Source organism: Rattus norvegicus, chromosome X, assembly GCF_036323735.1.
Source record: "Rattus norvegicus strain BN/NHsdMcwi chromosome X, GRCr8, whole genome shotgun sequence".
Classification (NCBI taxonomy): domain Eukaryota; kingdom Metazoa; phylum Chordata; class Mammalia; order Rodentia; family Muridae; genus Rattus; species Rattus norvegicus.
In genome coordinates, this window is record NC_086039.1 from 63213465 (window position 1) to 63231450 (window position 17986).

General features: G+C 50.5%; 1 protein-coding gene across 3 annotated transcripts in view; it reads left to right on the top strand.

The window, feature by feature from the left end:
- The window catches only part of Apoo (apolipoprotein O), a 104961-nt gene that overhangs the window by 61729 nt on the left and 25246 nt on the right, over positions 1-17986 (top strand). For 2 of the 3 annotated variants that reach the window (NM_001199178.1, XM_039099893.2), the window contains one exon: positions 10405-10496. In NM_001199178.1, coding sequence (NP_001186107.1) covers positions 10405-10496 — 92 coding nt within the window. Of the gene's footprint in view, positions 1-10404; positions 10497-17986 lie in introns of those variants that run through there. The other variant, XM_039099895.1, reaches the window with a different exon arrangement.

Here is a 17986-nt window from a genome sequence, read left to right on the forward strand (position 1 = left end):
GCCGAGGCAGAGAGGCAGAGGCAGAGGCAGAGGCAGAGAGGCGGAGGCAGAGAGGCAGAGGCAGATTCAGAGCCAGAAGCAGACGCAGGGAGACAGAGGCAGAGAGGCAGAGGAAGAGGCAGAGAGGCAGAGGCAGAGGCAGAGGCAGAGGCAGTGGCAGAGGCAGAGACAGAGAGGCAGAGAGGCAGAGCGGCAGAGGCAGAGGCAGAGGCAGAGGCAGGGACAGAGAGATAGAGAGACAGAGGCAGAAACAGACAGGCAGAGAGGCAGAGGCAGAGGCAGAGGCAGAGAGACGCAGAGGCAGAGGCAGAGACAGAGAGACAGAGGCAGAGGCAGAGGCAGAGACAGAGACCGAGACAGAGAGGCAGTGACAGAGAGACAGAGAGGTAGAGGCAGACGTAGAAGCAGAGGATCAGAGAAAGAAACAGAGAGGCAGAGACACAGAGAGGCAGCGACAGAGGCAGAGACAGAGACACAGAGAGACCGAGGCAGAGAGGCAGAGGCAGAGACAGAGAGACAGAGAGGCAGAGAGACAGAGGCAGAGAGAGATGCAGAGGCAGAGGCAGAGGCAGAGACAGAGTCAGAGGCAGAGACAGAGGCAGAGAGACAGAGAGGCAGAGGCAGAGGCAGAGGCAGAGGCAGAGGCAGAGGCAGAGGCAGAGGCAGAGGCAGAGGCAGAGGCAGAGGCAGAGGCAGAGGCAGAACCGAGGCAGAGAGGCAGAGGCCGAGGCGTAGGCAGAGAGGCAGAGCCGAGGCAGAGAGGCAGAGGCAGAGGCAGAGGCAGAGAGGCAGAGGCAGAGAGGCAGAGGCAGATTCAGAGCCAGAAGCAGACGCAGGGAGACAGAGGCAGAGAGGCAGAGGAAGAGGCAGAGAGGCAGAGGCAGAGGCAGAGGCAGAGGCAGAGGCAGAGGCAGTGGCAGAGGCAGAGACAGAGAGGCAGAGAGGCAGAGCAGCAGAGAGGCAGAGGCAGAGGCAGAGGCAGGGACAGAGAGATAGAGAGACAGAGGCAGAAACAGACAGGCAGAGAGGCAGAGGCAGAGGCAGAGGCAGAGGCAGAGGCAGAGAGACGCAGAGGCAGAGGCAGAGACAGAGAGACAGAGGCAGAGGCAGAGGCAGAGACAGAGACCGAGACAGAGAGGCAGTGACAGTGAGACAGAGAGGTAGAGGCAGATGTAGAAGCAGAGGATCAGAGAAAGAAACAGAGAGGCAGAGACACAGAGAGGCAGCGACAGAGGCAGAGACAGAGACACAGAGAGACCGAGGCAGAGAGGCAGAGGCAGAGACAGAGAGACAGAGAGGCAGAGAGACAGAGGCAGAGAGAGATGCAGAGGCAGAGGCAGAGACAGAGAGGCAGAGGCAGAAGCAGAGAGACAGAGAGACAGAGAGGCAGAGGCAGAGACAGAGAGACAGAGGCAGAGAGAGAGGTAGAGTGACAGAGACAGAGGCAGAGAGAGAGACGCAGAAGTAGAGGCAGAGACAGAGAGGCAGAGGTAGAGGCAGAGACAGAGAGACAGAGAGGCAGAGGCAGAGGCACAGGTAGAGAGACAGAGAGACAGAGAGGCAGAGAGACAGAGGCAGAGAGAGATGCAGAGGCAGAGGCAGAGACAGAGAGGCAGAGGCAGAAGCAGAGAGACAGAGAGACAGAGAGGCAGAGGCAGAGACAGAGAGACAGAGGCAGAGAGAGAGGTAGAGTGACAGAGACAGAGGCAGAGAGAGAGACGCAGAAGTAGAGGCAGAGACAGAGAGACAGAGAGGCAGAGGCAGAGGCAGAGACAGAGAGACAGAGAGGCAGAGGCAGAAGCACAGGTAGAGAGACAGAGAGGCAGATGCAGAGGCGGATGCAGAGAGGCAGATGAAGAGGCAGATGCAGAGGCAGAGGCAGAGGCATAGAGGCAGAGAGGCACAGGCAGAGAGGCAGAGGCAGAGGAGCAGAGGCAGAGGGAGACGCAGAGGCAGAGACAGAGAGACAGAGGCAGGGTTAGAGGGAGAGACATAGAGACAGAGAGACATAGGCAGAGACAGAGGCAGAGGCAGAGGCAGAGCTAGAGACGGAGGCAGAGAGACAGAGAGGCAGAGGCAGACGCAGAGGCAATGAGACAGAGAGACATAGAGGCAGAGGCAGAGGCATAGAGACAGAGAGACCGAGGCAGAGGTAGAGCAGAGGCAGAGAGGCAGAGGCAGAGAGGCATAGACAGAGAGGCAGAGAGACAGAGAGGCAGAGACAGAGAGACAGAGAGGCAGAGGCAGAGAGGCAGAAACAGAGAGACAGATAGACAGAGACAGAGACAGATGCAGAGGCAGAGGCAGAGAGAGACGCAGAGGCAGAGGCATAGAGGCAGAGAGGCACAGGCAGAGAGGCAGAGGCAGAGGAGCAGAGGCAGAGGGAGACGCAGAGGCAGAGACAGAGAGACAGAGGCAGAGGTAGAGGGAGAGACATAGAGACAGAGAGACATAGGCAGAGACAGAGGCAGAGGCAGAGGCAGAGCTAGAGACGGAGGCAGAGAGACAGAGAGGCAGAAGCAGACGCAGAGGCAAAGAGACAGAGAGACATAGAGGCAGAGGCAGAGGCATAGAGACAGAGAGACCGAGGCAGAGGTAGAGCAGAGGCAGAGAGGCAGAGGCAGAGAGGCATAGACAGAGAGACAGAGAGGCAGAGGCAGAGAGGCAGAAACAGAGAGACAGATAGACAGAGACAGAGACAGATGCAGAGGCAGAGGCAGAGAGAGACGCAGAGGCAGAGGTAGAGGCAGAGAGACAGAGGCAGAGGCAGAGACAGAGACAGAGAGGCAGAGACAGAGAGACAGAGAGACAGAGGCAGAAACAGAGAGCCAAAGAGGCAGAGGCAGAGAGACAGAGGCAGAGGCAGAGGCCGACACAGAGAGACTGAGAGGCAGAGAGACAGAGGCAGAGGCAGAGAGAGATGCAGAGGCAGAGGCAGAGACAGAGAGACAGAGGCAGAGGCAGAGACAGAGACAGAGAGGCAGAGACAGAGAGACAGAGAGACAGAGAGGTAGAGGCAGAGGTAGAGGCAGAGGTAGAAGCAGAGGGTCAGAGAAAGAAATAGAGAGGCAGAGACACAGAGAGGTAGAGGCAGAGGCAGAGGCAGAGACAGAGAGACAGAGAGGCAGAGAGACAGAGGCAGAGAGAGACGCCGATGCAGAGGCAGAGACAGAGAGACAGAGAGGCAGAGGCAGAAGCAGAGAGACCTAGAGACAGAGAGGCAGAGGCAGAGAGACAGAGGCAGAGAGAGAGAGAGGTAGAGAGAGACAGAGGCAGAGAGCGACGCAGAGGCAGAGGCAGAGACAGAGAGACAGAGAGGCAGAGGCAGAAGCAGAGACATAGAGACAGAGAGACAGAGGCAGAGGCACAGGTAGAGAGACAGAGAGACAGAGAGGCAGAGAGACAGAGGCAGAGAGAGATGCAAAGGCAGAGGCAGAAGCAGAGAGACAGAGAGACAGAGAGGCAGAGGCAGAGACAGAGAGACAGAGGCAGAGAGAGAGGTAGAGTGACAGAGACAGAGGCAGAGAGAGACGCAGAAGTAGAGGCAGAGACAGAGAGACAGAGAGGCAGAGGTAGAGCACAGGCAGACAGGAAGAGGCAGAGGCAGAGGCAGAGGCCGACACAGAGAGACTGAGAGGCAGAGAGACAGAGGCAGAGGCAGAGAGAGATGCAGAGGCAGAGGCAGAGACAGAGAGACAGAGGCAGAGGCAGAGACAGAGACAGAGAGGCAGAGACAGAGAGACAGAGAGACAGAGAGGTAGAGGCAGAGGTAGAGGCAGAGGTAGAAGCAGAGGGTCAGAGAAAGAAATAGAGAGGCAGAGACACAGAGAGGTAGAGGCAGAGGCAGAGGCAGAGACAGAGAGACAGAGAGGCAGAGAGACAGAGGCAGAGAGAGACGCCGATGCAGAGGCAGAGACAGAGAGACAGAGAGGCAGAGGCAGAAGCAGAGAGACAGAGAGACAGAGAGGCAGAGGCAGAGAGACAGAGGCAGAGAGAGAGAGGTAGAGTGAGAGAGACAGAGGCAGAGAGCGACGCAGAGGCAGAGGCAGAGACAGGGAGACAGAGAGGCAGAGGCAGAAGCAGAGACATAGAGACAGAGAGACAGAGGCAGAGGCACAGGTAGAGAGACAGAGAGACAGAGAGGCAGAGAGACAGAGGCAGAGAGAGATGCAGAGGCAGAGGCAGAGACAGAGAGGCAGAGGCAGAAGCAGAGAGACAGAGAGACAGAGAGGCAGAGACAGAGAGACAGAGGCAGAGAGAGAGGTAGAGTGACAGAGACAGAGGCAGAGAGAGACGCAGAAGTAGAGGCAGAGACAGAGAGACAGAGAGGCAGAGGTAGAGCACAGGCAGACAGGAAGAGGCAGAGGCATAGGCAGAGAGGCAGAGAGACAGAGCGACAGAGAGGCAGAGGCAGAGAGGCAGACAGGCCGAGGCAAAGAGGCAGAGGCAGAGGCAGACAGGCCGAGGCAGAGAGGCCGAGGCAGAGGAAGAGTCAGAGAAACAGAGAGGCATTGTCAGAGAGACAGTAAGGTAGAGGCTGAGGCAGAGGCAGAGCCAGAGGCAGAGACAGAGACAGGGACACAGAGAGGCAGAGGCAGAGGCAGAGACAGAGAGACAGAGGCAGATACGGAGAGGCATAGAGGCAGAAGCAGAGAGACAGAGGCAGACGCATAGGCAGAGACATATAGACAGAGAGGCAGATGGAGAGACAGAGGCAGAGATGCAACGCAGAGACAGAGAGACAGAGAGGCAGAGACAGAGAGACAGAGAGGTAGAGGCAGAGGTCGAAGCAGAGAGTCAGAGAAAGAAACAGAGGCAGCGACACAAAGAGGCAGAGGCAGAGGGAGAGAGGCAGAGACACAGAGAGGCAGAGATAGAATCAGAAGGAGAGACACAGAGAGGCAGAGGCAGAGAAGTAGAGGCAGAGGCAGAGGCAGGGCAGATAGGCAGAGAGGCAGAGGCAGAGACAGAGAGACAGAGAGGCAGAGAGACAGATGCAGAGGCAGAGCCCGAGAGACAGAGAGGCAGAGGCAGAAGCAGAGAGACAGAGAGAAAGAAGCAGAGGCAGAGAAATAGAGGCAGAGAGAGAGAGGTAGAGTGACAGAGGCAGAGTCAGAGAGAGACGCAGAGGCATAGGCAGAGACGGAGGGACAGAGAGCTAGAGGCAGAGGCAGAGGCAGAGACAGAGAGACAGAGAGGTTGAGGCAGAGGCAGAGGCAGAGACAGAGAGACAGAGAGGCAGATGCAGAGAGAGAGGCAGAGAGGCAGAGGAAGAGGCAGAGGCAGTGGCAGAGAGGCAGAGGCAGAGGCATAAAGGCAGAGAGGCAGATGCAGAGAGGCAGAGACAGAGGGAGACGCAGAGTAGAGAGACAGAGGCAGAGGCAGAGACATAGAGACAGAGAGACAGAGGCAGAGACAGAGGCAGAGGCAGAGCTAGAGACAGAGGCAGAGAGACAGAGAGACAGAGGCAGAGAGGCAGAGGCAGAGATAGAGTCAGAGAGGCAGAAGCAGAGGCAGAGAGTCAGAGGCAGAGACAGAGAGACTGAGAGGCAGAGAGGCAGAGGCAGAGAGGCAGAGACAGAGAGACAGAGAGGTAGAGGCAGAGGTAGAATCAGAGGGTCAGAAAGAAACAGAGAGGCAGAGACACAGAGAGCTAGAGGCAGAGGCAGAGAGGCAGAGACACAGAGAGGCAGAGACAGAGGCAGAGGCGGAGATACAGAGAGACAGAGGCAGAGAGGCAGAAGCAGAGGCAGAGGCAGAGAGACAGAGAGGCAGAGACCTAGAGACAGAGAGACAGAGGCAGAGGCATAGGCAGAGAGGCAGAGACAGAGGCAGGGAGACAGAGAGGCAGAGACCTAGAGACAGAGAGACAGAGAGTCAAAGGCAGAGGCATAGGCAGAGAGGCAGAGGCAGAGAGAGACCCAGAAGAATAGGCAGAGACAGAGAGACAGAGAGGCAGAGGCAGAGGTGGAGAGACAGAGGCAGAGCCAGAGGCAGAGGCAGAGAGACAGAGAGGCAGAGGCAGAGACAGAGAAACAGAGAGGCAGAGGCAGAGACAGAGAGACAGAGAGACAGAGACAGAGGCCGAGGCAGAGAGGCAGAGCGGCAGAGGCACAGAGGCAGAGACAGAGAGGCAGAGGGACAGAGAGACAGCGAGGCAGTGAGTCTGAGAGGTAGAAGCAGAGAGGCAGAGGCAGAGGCAGAGGCAGAAGGGCAGAGGCAGACCTAGAGAGGCAGAGGCAGAGACAAGAGTCAGAGGCAGAGGCAGAGAGGGAGAGGCAGAGTGACAGAGAGGCAGAGGCAGAGGCAGAGAGAGTCACATAGGCAGAGGCAGAGACAGAGAGACAGAGAGGCAGAGGCAGAGGTATAGAGAAAGAGAGGCAGAGACAGAGGCAGAGTGAGAGGCATAGACAGAGGCAGAGAGACAGAGAGGCAGAGGCAGAGGGAGAGGCTGAGGCATAGAGGCAGAGAGACAGAGGCAGAGGCAGAGAGACAGACGCTGAGAGTCAGAGAGACAGAGAGACAGAGGCAGAGGCAGACATAGAGCACAGGCAGACAGGCAGAGGGAGAGGCATAGGCAGAGAGGCAGAGAGACAGAGAGGCAGAGGCAGAGGGAGAGGCTGAGGCATAGAGGCAGAGAGACAGAGGCAGAGGCAGAGAGACAGACGCTGAGAGTCAGAGAGACAGAGAGACAGAGGCAGAGGCAGACATAGAGCACAGGCAGACAGGCAGAGGGAGAGGCATAGGCAGAGAGGCAGAGAGACAGAGAGGCAGAGGCAGAGCGGCAGACAGGCCGAGGCAAAGAGGCAGAGGCAGAGGCAGAGAAACAGAGAAGCATTGGCAGAGAGACAGAACGGTAGAGGCTGAGGCAGAGGCAGAGCCAGAGGCAGAGACAGAGAGACAGAGAGGCAGAGGCAGAGGCAGAGACAGAGAGACAGAGGCAGAGGCAGAGGCAGAGGCAGAGACAGAGAGACAGAGAGGCAGAGGCAGAGGCAGAGACAGAGAGACCAAGAGGCAGAGAGACAGAGGCAGAGGCAGAGAGAAACGCAGAGGCAGAAGCAGAGACAGAGAGACAGAGGTAGAGTCAGAGGCAGAGACATAGAGACAGAGAGGCAGATGGAGAGAGAGAGGCAGAGGCAGAGAGGCAGAGAGGCAGTGACATTGAGACAGAGAGGTAGAGGCAAAGGTAGAAGCAGAGGGTCAGAGAAAGAAACAGAGAGGCAGACATACAAAGAGGCAGAGGCAGAGGGAGAGAGGCAGAGACACAGAGAGGCAGAGACAGAAGCAGAGGGAGAGACACAGAGAGGCAGAGGCAGAGAGGTAGAGGCAGAGGCAGATAGGCAGAGAGGCAGAGGTAGAGACAGAGAGACAGAGAGGCAGAGGCAGAGAGAGACGCAGATGCAGAGGCAGAGCCCGAGAGACAGAGAGGCAGAGGCAGAGGCAGAGAGACAGAGGCAGAGAGAGAGAGGTAGAGTGACCGAGGCAGAGGCAGAGAGAGACGCAGAGGCAGAGGCAGAGACAGAAAGAGAGGCAGAGGCAGAGGCAGAGACAGAGAAACAGAGAGGAAGAGGCAGAGGCAGAGGCATAGAGGCAGAGAGGCAGAGGCAGAGGGAGATGCAGAGGCAGAAGTAGAGACAGACAGAGGCATAGGCAATGACATAGAGACAGAGAGACAGAGGCATAGTCAGAGAGCAGAGACAGAGAGCTAGAGAGACAGAGAGGCAGAGGCAGAGAGGCAGACAGGCCGAGGCAAAGAGGCAGAGGTAGAGGCAGAGGCAGAGAGGCTGAGGCAGAGAGGCAGAGAGGCAGAGGCAGAGGCAGAGGCAGAGAGACAGAGGCAGAGTGACAGAGAGACAGAGGCAGAGGCAGAGCAGAGGCAGAGTGCAGAGGCAGAGGCATAGGCAGAGAGGCATAGACAGAGAGGCAGAGAGACAGAAAGGCAGAGAGGTCGAGGCAGAGAGGCAGAGGCAGAGGCAGAGGTAGAGAGGCAGAGGCAGAGAGACAGAGAGGCAGAGGCTGAGGCAGAGGCAGAGGTAGAGACAGAGAGACAGAGAGGCAGAGGCAGAGGCAGAGAGGCAGAGACAGAGAGACAGATAGACAGAGGCAGAGACAGAGGCAGAGAGGCAGAGGCAGGGAGGCAGATAGACAGAGGCAGAGGCAGAGGCAGAGAGGCAGAAGCAGAGAGACAGAGGCAGAGGCAGAGGCAGAGACAGAGACCGAGAGGGAGAGATACTGAGGCAGAGGCAGAGAGAGATGCAGAGGCAGAGGCAGAGGCAGAGACAGAGAGACAGAGAGGCAGAGGCAGAGACAGAGGCAGAGGGAGAGAAGCCGAGAGGCAGAGAGGCAGATACAGAGAGACAGAGAGGCAGAGACAGAGACAGAGAGGTAGAGGCAGATTTAGAAGCAGAGGGTCAGAGAAAGAAACAGAGAGGCAGAGACACAGAGAGGCAGAGGCAGAGGCATAGAGGTAGAGACACCGAGAGGCAGAGACTGAGGCAGAGGCAGAGACACAGAGAGGCAGAGGCAGAGAGGCAGAGGCAGAGGCAGTTGCAGGGAGACAGAGGCATAGAGACAGAGGCAGAGGCAGAGTGCAGAGGCAGAGGCAGAGGCAGAGGCAGGGAGACAGAGAGGTAGAGGCAGAGGTAGAAGCAGAGGGTCAGAGAAAGAAACAGAGAGGCCGAGACACAGAGACAGAGAGGCAGAGGCAGAGGCGGAGACGGAGAGACAGAGAGGCAGAGGCAGAGGCCGAGGTAGAGATACAGAGAGGCAGATTCAGAGGCAGAGGCAGAGAGACCGAGAGGCAGAGGCAGAGGGAGACGCAGAGGCAAAGTCAGAGATAGAGAGACAGAGAGACAGAGGCAGAGACAGAGTCAGAGAGGCAGAGGCAGAGGCAGAGAGACAGAGAGGGAGAGGCAGATGCAGAGGTAGAGTGACAGAGAGGCAGAGGCAGAGGCACAGACGTAGAGGCAGAGAGGCAGAGACAGAGAGACAGATGCAGAGATAGAGAGGCAGAGAGGCAGAGGCAGAGGCAGATGTAGAGCAGAGAGACAGAGAGGCAGAGAGACAGATAGGCAGAGTCAGAGAGGCAGAGAGCCAAAGACAGACAGTCAGAGTTAGAGGCAGAGGTAGAAGCAGAGGGTCAGAGAAAGAAACATAGAGGCAGAGACACAGAGAGGCAGAGGCAGCGGCAGAGAGGCAGAGACAGAGAGGCAGAGACAGAAGCAGAGGCAGAGACACAGAGAGGCAGAGACAGAGGCAGAGGCTGAGTCACAGAGGCAGAGGCAGAGAGACAGAGGCCGAGGTAGGGCAGATAGGCAAATAGGTAGAGGCAGAAGCAGAGAGATTGAGAGACAGAGACAGGGAGACAGAGAGGCAGAGAGACAGAGGCAGAGGCAGAGGGAGAAGCAGAGGCAGAGACAGAGAGACAGAGAGGCAGAGGCAGAAGCAGAGAGTTAGAGGCAGAGAGGCAGAGACAGAGAGATGAAAGACAGAGACAGAGAGGCAGAGGCAGAGAGATAGAGGCAGAGGCAGAGACAGAGAGACCGAGAGGCAGAGAGACAGAGGCAGAGGCAGAGAGAGACGCAGAGGCAGAGGCAGAGACAGAGATACAGAGGCAGAAGCAGATGCAGAGACAGAGAGACAGAGAGTCAGAGACAGAGGCAGAGGCAGAGTCAGAGGCAGAGAGACAGAAAGGCAGAGAGACAGAGAGGCAGAGGCAGAGGCAGAGGCAGAGGCAGAGAAAGACGCAGATGCAGAGGCAGGGACAGAGAGACAGAGAGGCAGAGGCAGAAGAAGAGAGACAAAGAGGCAGACACAGAGGCAGAGGCAGAGACAGAGAGGCAGGGGCAGATGCAGAGGCAGAGAGACAGATAGGCAGAGAGACAGATAGGCAGAGAGACAGACAGGCAGAGGCAGAGAGGCAGAGGCAGAGACAGAGGCAGAGACAGAGGCAGAGAGGCAGAGAGACAGACAGAGAGACAGAGGCAGAGGCAGAGTCAAAGAGGCAGACACAGAGACAGAAAGGCAAAGAGACAGAGAGACAGAGGCAGAGGCAGAGGCAGAGGCAGAGGCAGAGAGGCAGAGCCAGAGGCAGAGAGGCAGAGACGCAGAATCGCTTTACCCTCAAAGAATGGGGGTTTCTTTTGAGAATAATATACTTTACCATGGTGATGGTTACCCAGCTTTATGAACATATTAAAAGTCACCTTTTGTACTTTAAGTGGGTGAAATGTATGAATTATATTGCAAAGCTGTAAAGTAGCAATTCATTTTGTTGTATGTACTCTTAAGTAATATCTCAATTTAGAGTCAACGGTACTGTGCTTGGCATTAAGAGTATAAAGTAAATTGTGAGAGTAAGAATGTCAAATCTTCTGATGGTATATACCACTTTTTATTGATTAGGTTCAAAAATAAAGAAGCTGGTGTATCCTCCTTTCTTCATGGGGTTAGGTGCCTCTGTCTATTACCCACAACAAGCCATCACTATTGCCCAGGTAAGTCAGACCCAGTAAGCAAGGCTATTGTTCATTCATGTGTGAGTGATACGTCTGCTGCTTATTTTATGTCGCAGTTCTTATAACACCAAACTAAAGTGTCTTTCAGAGGTAATTTAAAAGTTTCTCCTCATTATTTACCTCATGTCAATTATGTCAGTGTCCATAAAATACATGCTAATTTGACTATTAATCCAAGTAAATTTGAAATAGCATTTATATACATGTATAAGAAGTAAAGACTCAGGGCTGGGGATTTAGCTCAGTGGTAGAGCGCTTACCTAGGAAGCGCAAGGCCCTGGGTTCGGTCCCCAGCTCCAAAAAAAAGAACCAAAAAAAAAAAAAAAGAAAAAAGAAGTAAAGACTCAACTTCCAAAGCTGATAATTACACAGTACTTTCAGCCTACGCTCACTGGCATTGTCTGTATAGACTGCTCTAGCCTTCATGCTTTCTGGTTGGTATTAGTGCCAGGCTCACTTTCCTTATTGCAGCATGTGTGTGGTCCCCTCTGGTATGGAGGTACTCATTGGCGCTCTCAGTTAACTGTCCTTTTCTTTCCCTTCAGACTTCAGTTTGATGATATCATGACAAGTAGATAGACCAGGGTTGGCTGATAACTTGTGTAAAGATAGAGTATAGAGTTTCCAAACATGGCCTTAAGATCGATAGCATCAGCATCTACTGGGAACTTGTCAGAGATACCATTTCTCAGGCCCCACCCACAATACTCGAATCCGGCAGTGTAAGCATGTGGACTTGCCATATGTGTTGCCATAAGCAGGGCTTCCAGGTGATTCAAATGTCAAGGTGTTTGGGAATATAAGCTTTAGATGCTGGTCTGGAGTCAGTGATACAGTACACATAGAATCACTGGGAAAACTGGCAAGAGGAAGATGAGCTTCAGGATTTGAGGTCCTCTTCACTGTAGGGACATAAGGACTGACTTGCCAGAACTTCCTATCACATGGAGATGCTGTCCTAGGAAGAGACAGCAGTGCAATCATCAGAATCAGGCTCTGAGGGCTGTGAGCCAGACCAGCCTAAGACTGGGCCCCTTGGATTCTTCATTTCCAGTCAGTTGTAGGTGGGACTCTGGTGGCCTGAGCAGTGGGAAACTGATGTTTTTGGTTATGAGAACCAGCAGAACCCTCATAGCTGAGATTGCAACAATCCTGGAGGCATGTAGTTAATGTTCTTGTCCTGTTTTGTTTCAGCCCAGGAAGAATAAATAATGTCTGCCTTATTTAGATAATAGAAAAAAAAATGAACATCATTCTAGTCTCTTATAGTTTAAGAAGTATATGGTAGCCAGGGCCTGACTGCTGGGTGTGAAGTAGTCATGGTTGTCCTCATAGAGTGGCACTTTTTGGCCATCTGGGCCTAGCATTTGTTGCAAACCATCTTCTGTATTCACCACCAAAGTAGTAGGACATGATGAAAAAGATCTGCAAGTGGATAGTGGTGACAGTTGAACAGTAAGAACATCTTACTGCCACTGAATTACACTCTTAAAACAATTAAAATGATAAATCTTTTTTTCCATCTTTATTAAATTGGTTATTTCTTATTTACATTTCAAATGTTATTCCCTTTCCTGGTTTCCATGCCAACATTCCCCCCCAATTCTATATGGGTGTTCCCCTTCCAATCATTCCCCCATTACCTCTTTCCCCCAAAGAATCCCATTCACTAGGTCTCCAGCCTTGGCAGGACCCAGGGCTTCCCGTTCCACTGGTGCCCTTACTAGGCTATTCATTGCTACCTATGCAGTTGGAGCCCAGGGTAAGTCCATGTATAGTCTTTGGGTAGTGGCTTAGTCCCTGGAAGCTCTGGTTGCTTGGCATTGTTGTTCATATGGGGTCTCGAGCCCCTTCAAGCTCTTTCAGTCCTTTCTCTAATTCCTTCAATGGGGGTCCCGTTCTCAGTTCAGTGGTTTGCTGCTGGCATTCGCCTATGTATTTGCTGTATTCTGGCTGTGCCTCTCAGGAGAGATCTACATCCGGCTCCTGTCGGCCTGCACTTCTTTGCTTCATCCGTCTTGTCTAATTGGGTGACTGTATATGTATGGGCCACATGTGGGGCAGGCTCTGAATGAGCGTTCCTTCTGCCTCTGTTCTAAACGTTGCCTCTCTATTCCCTGCCAAGGGTATTCTTGTTCCCCTTTTAAAGAAGGAATGAAGCGTTCACATTTTGGTCATCCTTCTTGAGTTTCATGTGTTCTGTGCATCTAGGGTAATTCAAGCATTTGGGCTAATAGCCACTTATCAATGAGTGCATACCATGTGTGTTTTTCTGTGATTAGGTTACCTCACTCAGGATGATATTTTCCAGTTCCAACCATTTGCCTATGAATTTCATAAAGTCATTGTTTTTGATAGCTGAGTAATATTCCATTGTGTAGATGTACCACATTTTCTGTATCCATTCCCCTGTTGAAGGGCATCTGGGTTCTTTCCAGCTTCTGGCTATTATAAATAAGGTTGCTATGAACATAGTGGAGCATGTGTCTTTGTTATATGTTGGAGTATCTTTCGGGTATGTGCCCAAGAGAGGTATAGCTGGGTCCTCAGGTAGTTCAATGTCTAATTTTCTGAAGAACCTCCAGACTGATTTTCAGAATGGTTGTACCAGCCTGTAATCCCACCAACAATAGAGGAGTGTTCCTCTTTCTCCACATCCTCGCCAGCATTTGCTGCAGCTGGAGTTTTTGATCTTAGCCATTCTCACTGGTGTGAGGTGAAATCTCAGGGTTGTTTTGATTTGCATTTCCCTGATGACTAAACACGTTGAATATTTCTTTAGATACTTCTCAGCCATTCGGCATTCCTCAGCTGTGAATTCTTTGTTTAGCTCTGAACCCCATTTTTTTAAATCTTTATTAACTTGAGTATTTCTTATTTACATTTCGATTGTTATTCCCCTAACCCCTCCCTCTCCCCTTCTATATGGGTGTTCCCCTCCTCATCCTCCCCCATTACCACCCTCCCCCCAACAATCACGTTCACTGGGGATTCAGTCTTGGCAGGACCAAGAGCTTCCCCTTCCACTGGTGCTCTTACTAGGATATTCATTGCTACCTATGAGGTTGGAGCCCAGGGTCAGTCCATGTATAGTCTTTGGGTAATGGCTTAGTCACTGGAAGCTCTGGTTGGTTGGCATTGTTGTTCATATGGGGTCTCAAGCCCCTTCAAGCTCTTCCAGTCCTTTCTCTGATTCCTTCCATGGGGATCCCGTTCTGAACCCCATTTTTAATAGGGTTATTTGTCTCTCTGCAGTCTAACTTCGTGAGTTCTTTGTATATTTTGGATATAAGCCCTCTATCAGTTGTAGGATTGGTAAAGATCTTTTCCCAATCTGTTGGTTGCTGTTTTGTCCTAACAACAGTGTCCCTTGCCTTACAGAAGCTTTGTAGTTTTATGAGATCCCATTTGTCGATTCTTGATCTTAGAACATAAGCCATTGGTGTTTTCTTCAGGAAATTTTCTCCAGTGACCATATGCTTGAGGTTCTTCCCCACTTTTTCTTCTATTAGTTTGAGTGTATCTGGTTTGATGTGGAGGTCCTTGATCCACTTGGACTTAAGCTTTGTACAGGGTGATAAGAATGGATCGATCTGCATTCTTCTACATGCTGACCACCAGTTGAACCAGCACCATTTGCTGAAAATGCTATCTTTTTTCCATTGGATGGTTTTGGCTCCTTTGTCAAAAATCAAGTGACCATAGGTGTGTGGGTTCATTTCTGGGTCTTCAATTCTATTCCATTGGTCTATCTGTCTGTCTCTGTACCAATACCATGCAGTTTTTATCACTATTGCTCTGTAATACTGCTTGAGTTCTGGGATAGTGATTCCCCCTGAAGTCCTTTTATTGTTGAAGATAGTTTTAGCTATCCTGGATTTTTGTTATTCCAGGTGAATTTGCAAATTGTTCTGTCTAACTCTATGAAGCATTGGATTGGTATTTTGATGGGGATTGCATTGAATCTGTAGATCACTTTTGGTAAAATGGCCAATTTTACTATATTAATCCTGCCAATCCATGAGCATGGAAGATATTTCCATCTTCTGAGGTCTTCTTCAATTTCTTTCCTCAGAGGCTTGAAGATTTTATCATACAGATCTTTCACTTGCTCATATTTGTATATATTTTTCTCCTTTTAGATTTTCTTTTCTTTAAAAAGTCATGGTATACATATCTTACTACAACAAAACCAAGCCAGAAGGACACTAATTTTCCAAGAGATTTTCTGGTCTTGTATTCTGTCATTCAGTTCCATTTTTACAGTTTTAGTTTTATTTCTTAGAAACCTCAGACTTGGATGGACCACTTAGCCACTTAAGTTCTGTTCTGTTCAGTAGTATTTAGCTAAAAATAATGTACCCAAATTGGGTATATTAGGACAGTAGCTCAGTGGTAGAACAGTTGTTAAGCATGTGTAGAAGTTCTATGCCCAAACCAAAAAAGAAAAAAAAGAAAATACACTTATATTAATAGGAAACATTATTTTCCTTTTAGAAATGTGAGACACCAAGAACAATAGTATCATATGTGGTAAATGCTTAACATATCTCACAAGGAGCCCAAGACTCTTAGCATATCATATATGTTAAGAGCCATAGGAGCAACTGAGGACTATGGCTTGCAGAAATCAGTGTGTCACAGAGATCACTTTTTACAGACAGTGGGACTATAGATAAATCACACTTGGCCCTTGAGTGTATCCTTGCAGTCTTCATGTCCTTACTGTTCTATAGGATAGGAATAACTCATGTGAGAGTGTTTCATAAAATATCACTATACAAAGATCAATTATAAAAATTAGGAAGAGAATGATAATCACTTTTAAAAATTCTAAGTGTAGGAGCTGGAGAGATGGCCCTGTGGTTAAGAACTCTTACTGCACCCAGAGGCACTTATGTTAGGCAGCCCACAGCCACCTGGAACTCTGGTCCAAGGGATCTGATGCTCTCTGCTGGCCTCCATGTGTAGTTGCACACACATGACAGACATTGAAATGTACATAAGAACACAGCACACACACACACACACACACACACACACACACACACACACATATGAAATCAACTAAAGACAGTTTTGAAGTATTATCATGGTATAGAAAAATCAGCATTCTTTGTTATAAGTAGAACCAATGAATGAAAATGCTAGAAGTATTTTTTTTTCGAAGACTCAATATTTGGGGAAAAAAATTTCCAGGTATTTGGAGAAATGGTTCAATGATTAAAGGTACTTGGTTTTTTGTTTGTTTGTTTGGGTTTTTGTTGTTGTTGTTTTCTGGGGTTTATTTTTGGCAGAGGAACTAGAACCCAGAACCCACATAGCAACTCACAACTGTTTGTAATTCCAGTCCCAAATGATCTGATGCCCTATTATAACCTCCTCAGGCTGCACATACAAAGCATACCTGTGGTACAGTACATGCATGGAGGCAGAACACACACACACACACACACACATACACACACAGACAACAGACACACACACACAGACAACAGACACACATACACATACACCCACTCAGAGAGAGACAACAGACACACACACATACACAGAGAGAGACAGCAGACACACACAGAGACAACACACACACATACAGATAAAGAGAGACAACACACAAACAGAAACAACAGACACACATACACACAGAGAGAAAGAGACAACAGAAACACACAAACAGAGACAACAGACACATAAGAAACAGATACAACAGACACATACATACATACACACAGAAACAACACACACGCAGAGAGAGAGAGAGAGAGAGAGAGAGAGAGAGAGAGAGAGAGAGAGAATACACACAGACAACAGACACACACAGACACACACAGAGAGAGACACGGAGACAGAGAGACACAGAGAGAGAACAGACACACACAGAGAAAGACAGAGACAGACAACAGACACACACACAGAGACAACAGACACACATATACACACAGAGACAGAGAGATAACAGACACACACACACAGAGAACAGACACTTGCATACACACAGACACAGAGAGACAACAGATACACATGTACACACACAGGCAACAGACAAACGTACAGAGATATAACAGACACAGAGAGAGATAGAGAGAGAAACAACTGGCACACAAACATACTCACACACAAACAAACAACAGACACACATCGACAACAGAGAAATATACACACACAGAGAGACAACAGACACACCTACACACACACACACAAACAGAGAGAGAGAAAGAGAGAGAGAGAGAGAGAGAGAGAGAGAGAGAGGCAGACACACATACACACAGACACAGAGAGACAACAGACAAGCATACACACACACAGGAAGAGAGAGACAACAGACACACATGCAGAGACAACAAACACACAGACACAGAGAAAACAGATAGACACACACACGCACGCACACACACACATACACACACACACACACAGAGAGAACATACACACAGACACAGAGAGACAACAGCCAAACATATAAACACAGCGAAAGAGACAACAGACACACACGCAGGGACAACAGACACAGAGACAAGAGACCCACAGAGAGACAGAGAGTGACAACAGACACACATACACAGACACATAGAGAGAACAAACATATGCACAGAGATACAACAGACACAGAGGGACAGAGAAACAACTGACACAGAAACACACACACACAGACAACAGACACACACAAAGAGACAACAGACAAACATACACACACAGAGAGAAAACAGACACACCTACATAGACACAAACAGAGAGAGAGAGAGACAACACACACACACACAAGCAGAGAGGGGGGAGAGGGAGAGGGAAAGGGAGAGTGTGAGAAAGACAACACACACACACACACACACGTAGAGACAGAGAGAGAGAGACAACAGACACATACACATGTAGCGACAGAGAGAGAGAGAGAGACCACAGACACACACACAGACACAGAGACAATAGACACACACACACAGGAGACAACAGACACACACACATACACATGTAGAGACACAGAGAGAGAGACAACAGACACACACAGAGACACAGAGACAATAGACATACACTCAGAAGATCAACAGACAAACACACATACACACACAGACAACAGACACACACATACATACACACAGTCAACAGAAACACACAGAGATAACAAACACATACACACACAGAGAGACAACAGACACACCAAGAGACAGAGAGAGATGACAGACACGCAAACATACACACACACACACACACACACACACGGAGACAACAGACACAAACAGAGAGACAACAGACAAACACACACACACAGAGACAGAGACATGCACACAGACACAGAGAGACAACAGACAAACATATATACACAGGAAGAGAGAGACAACAGACACACACACAGAGACAACAGACACACAGACACAGAGAAAACAGACACACACACACAAACACATACAGAGAGAGAGAGAGAACAGACACACACATACACACAGAGACAACAGACAAACATACACACA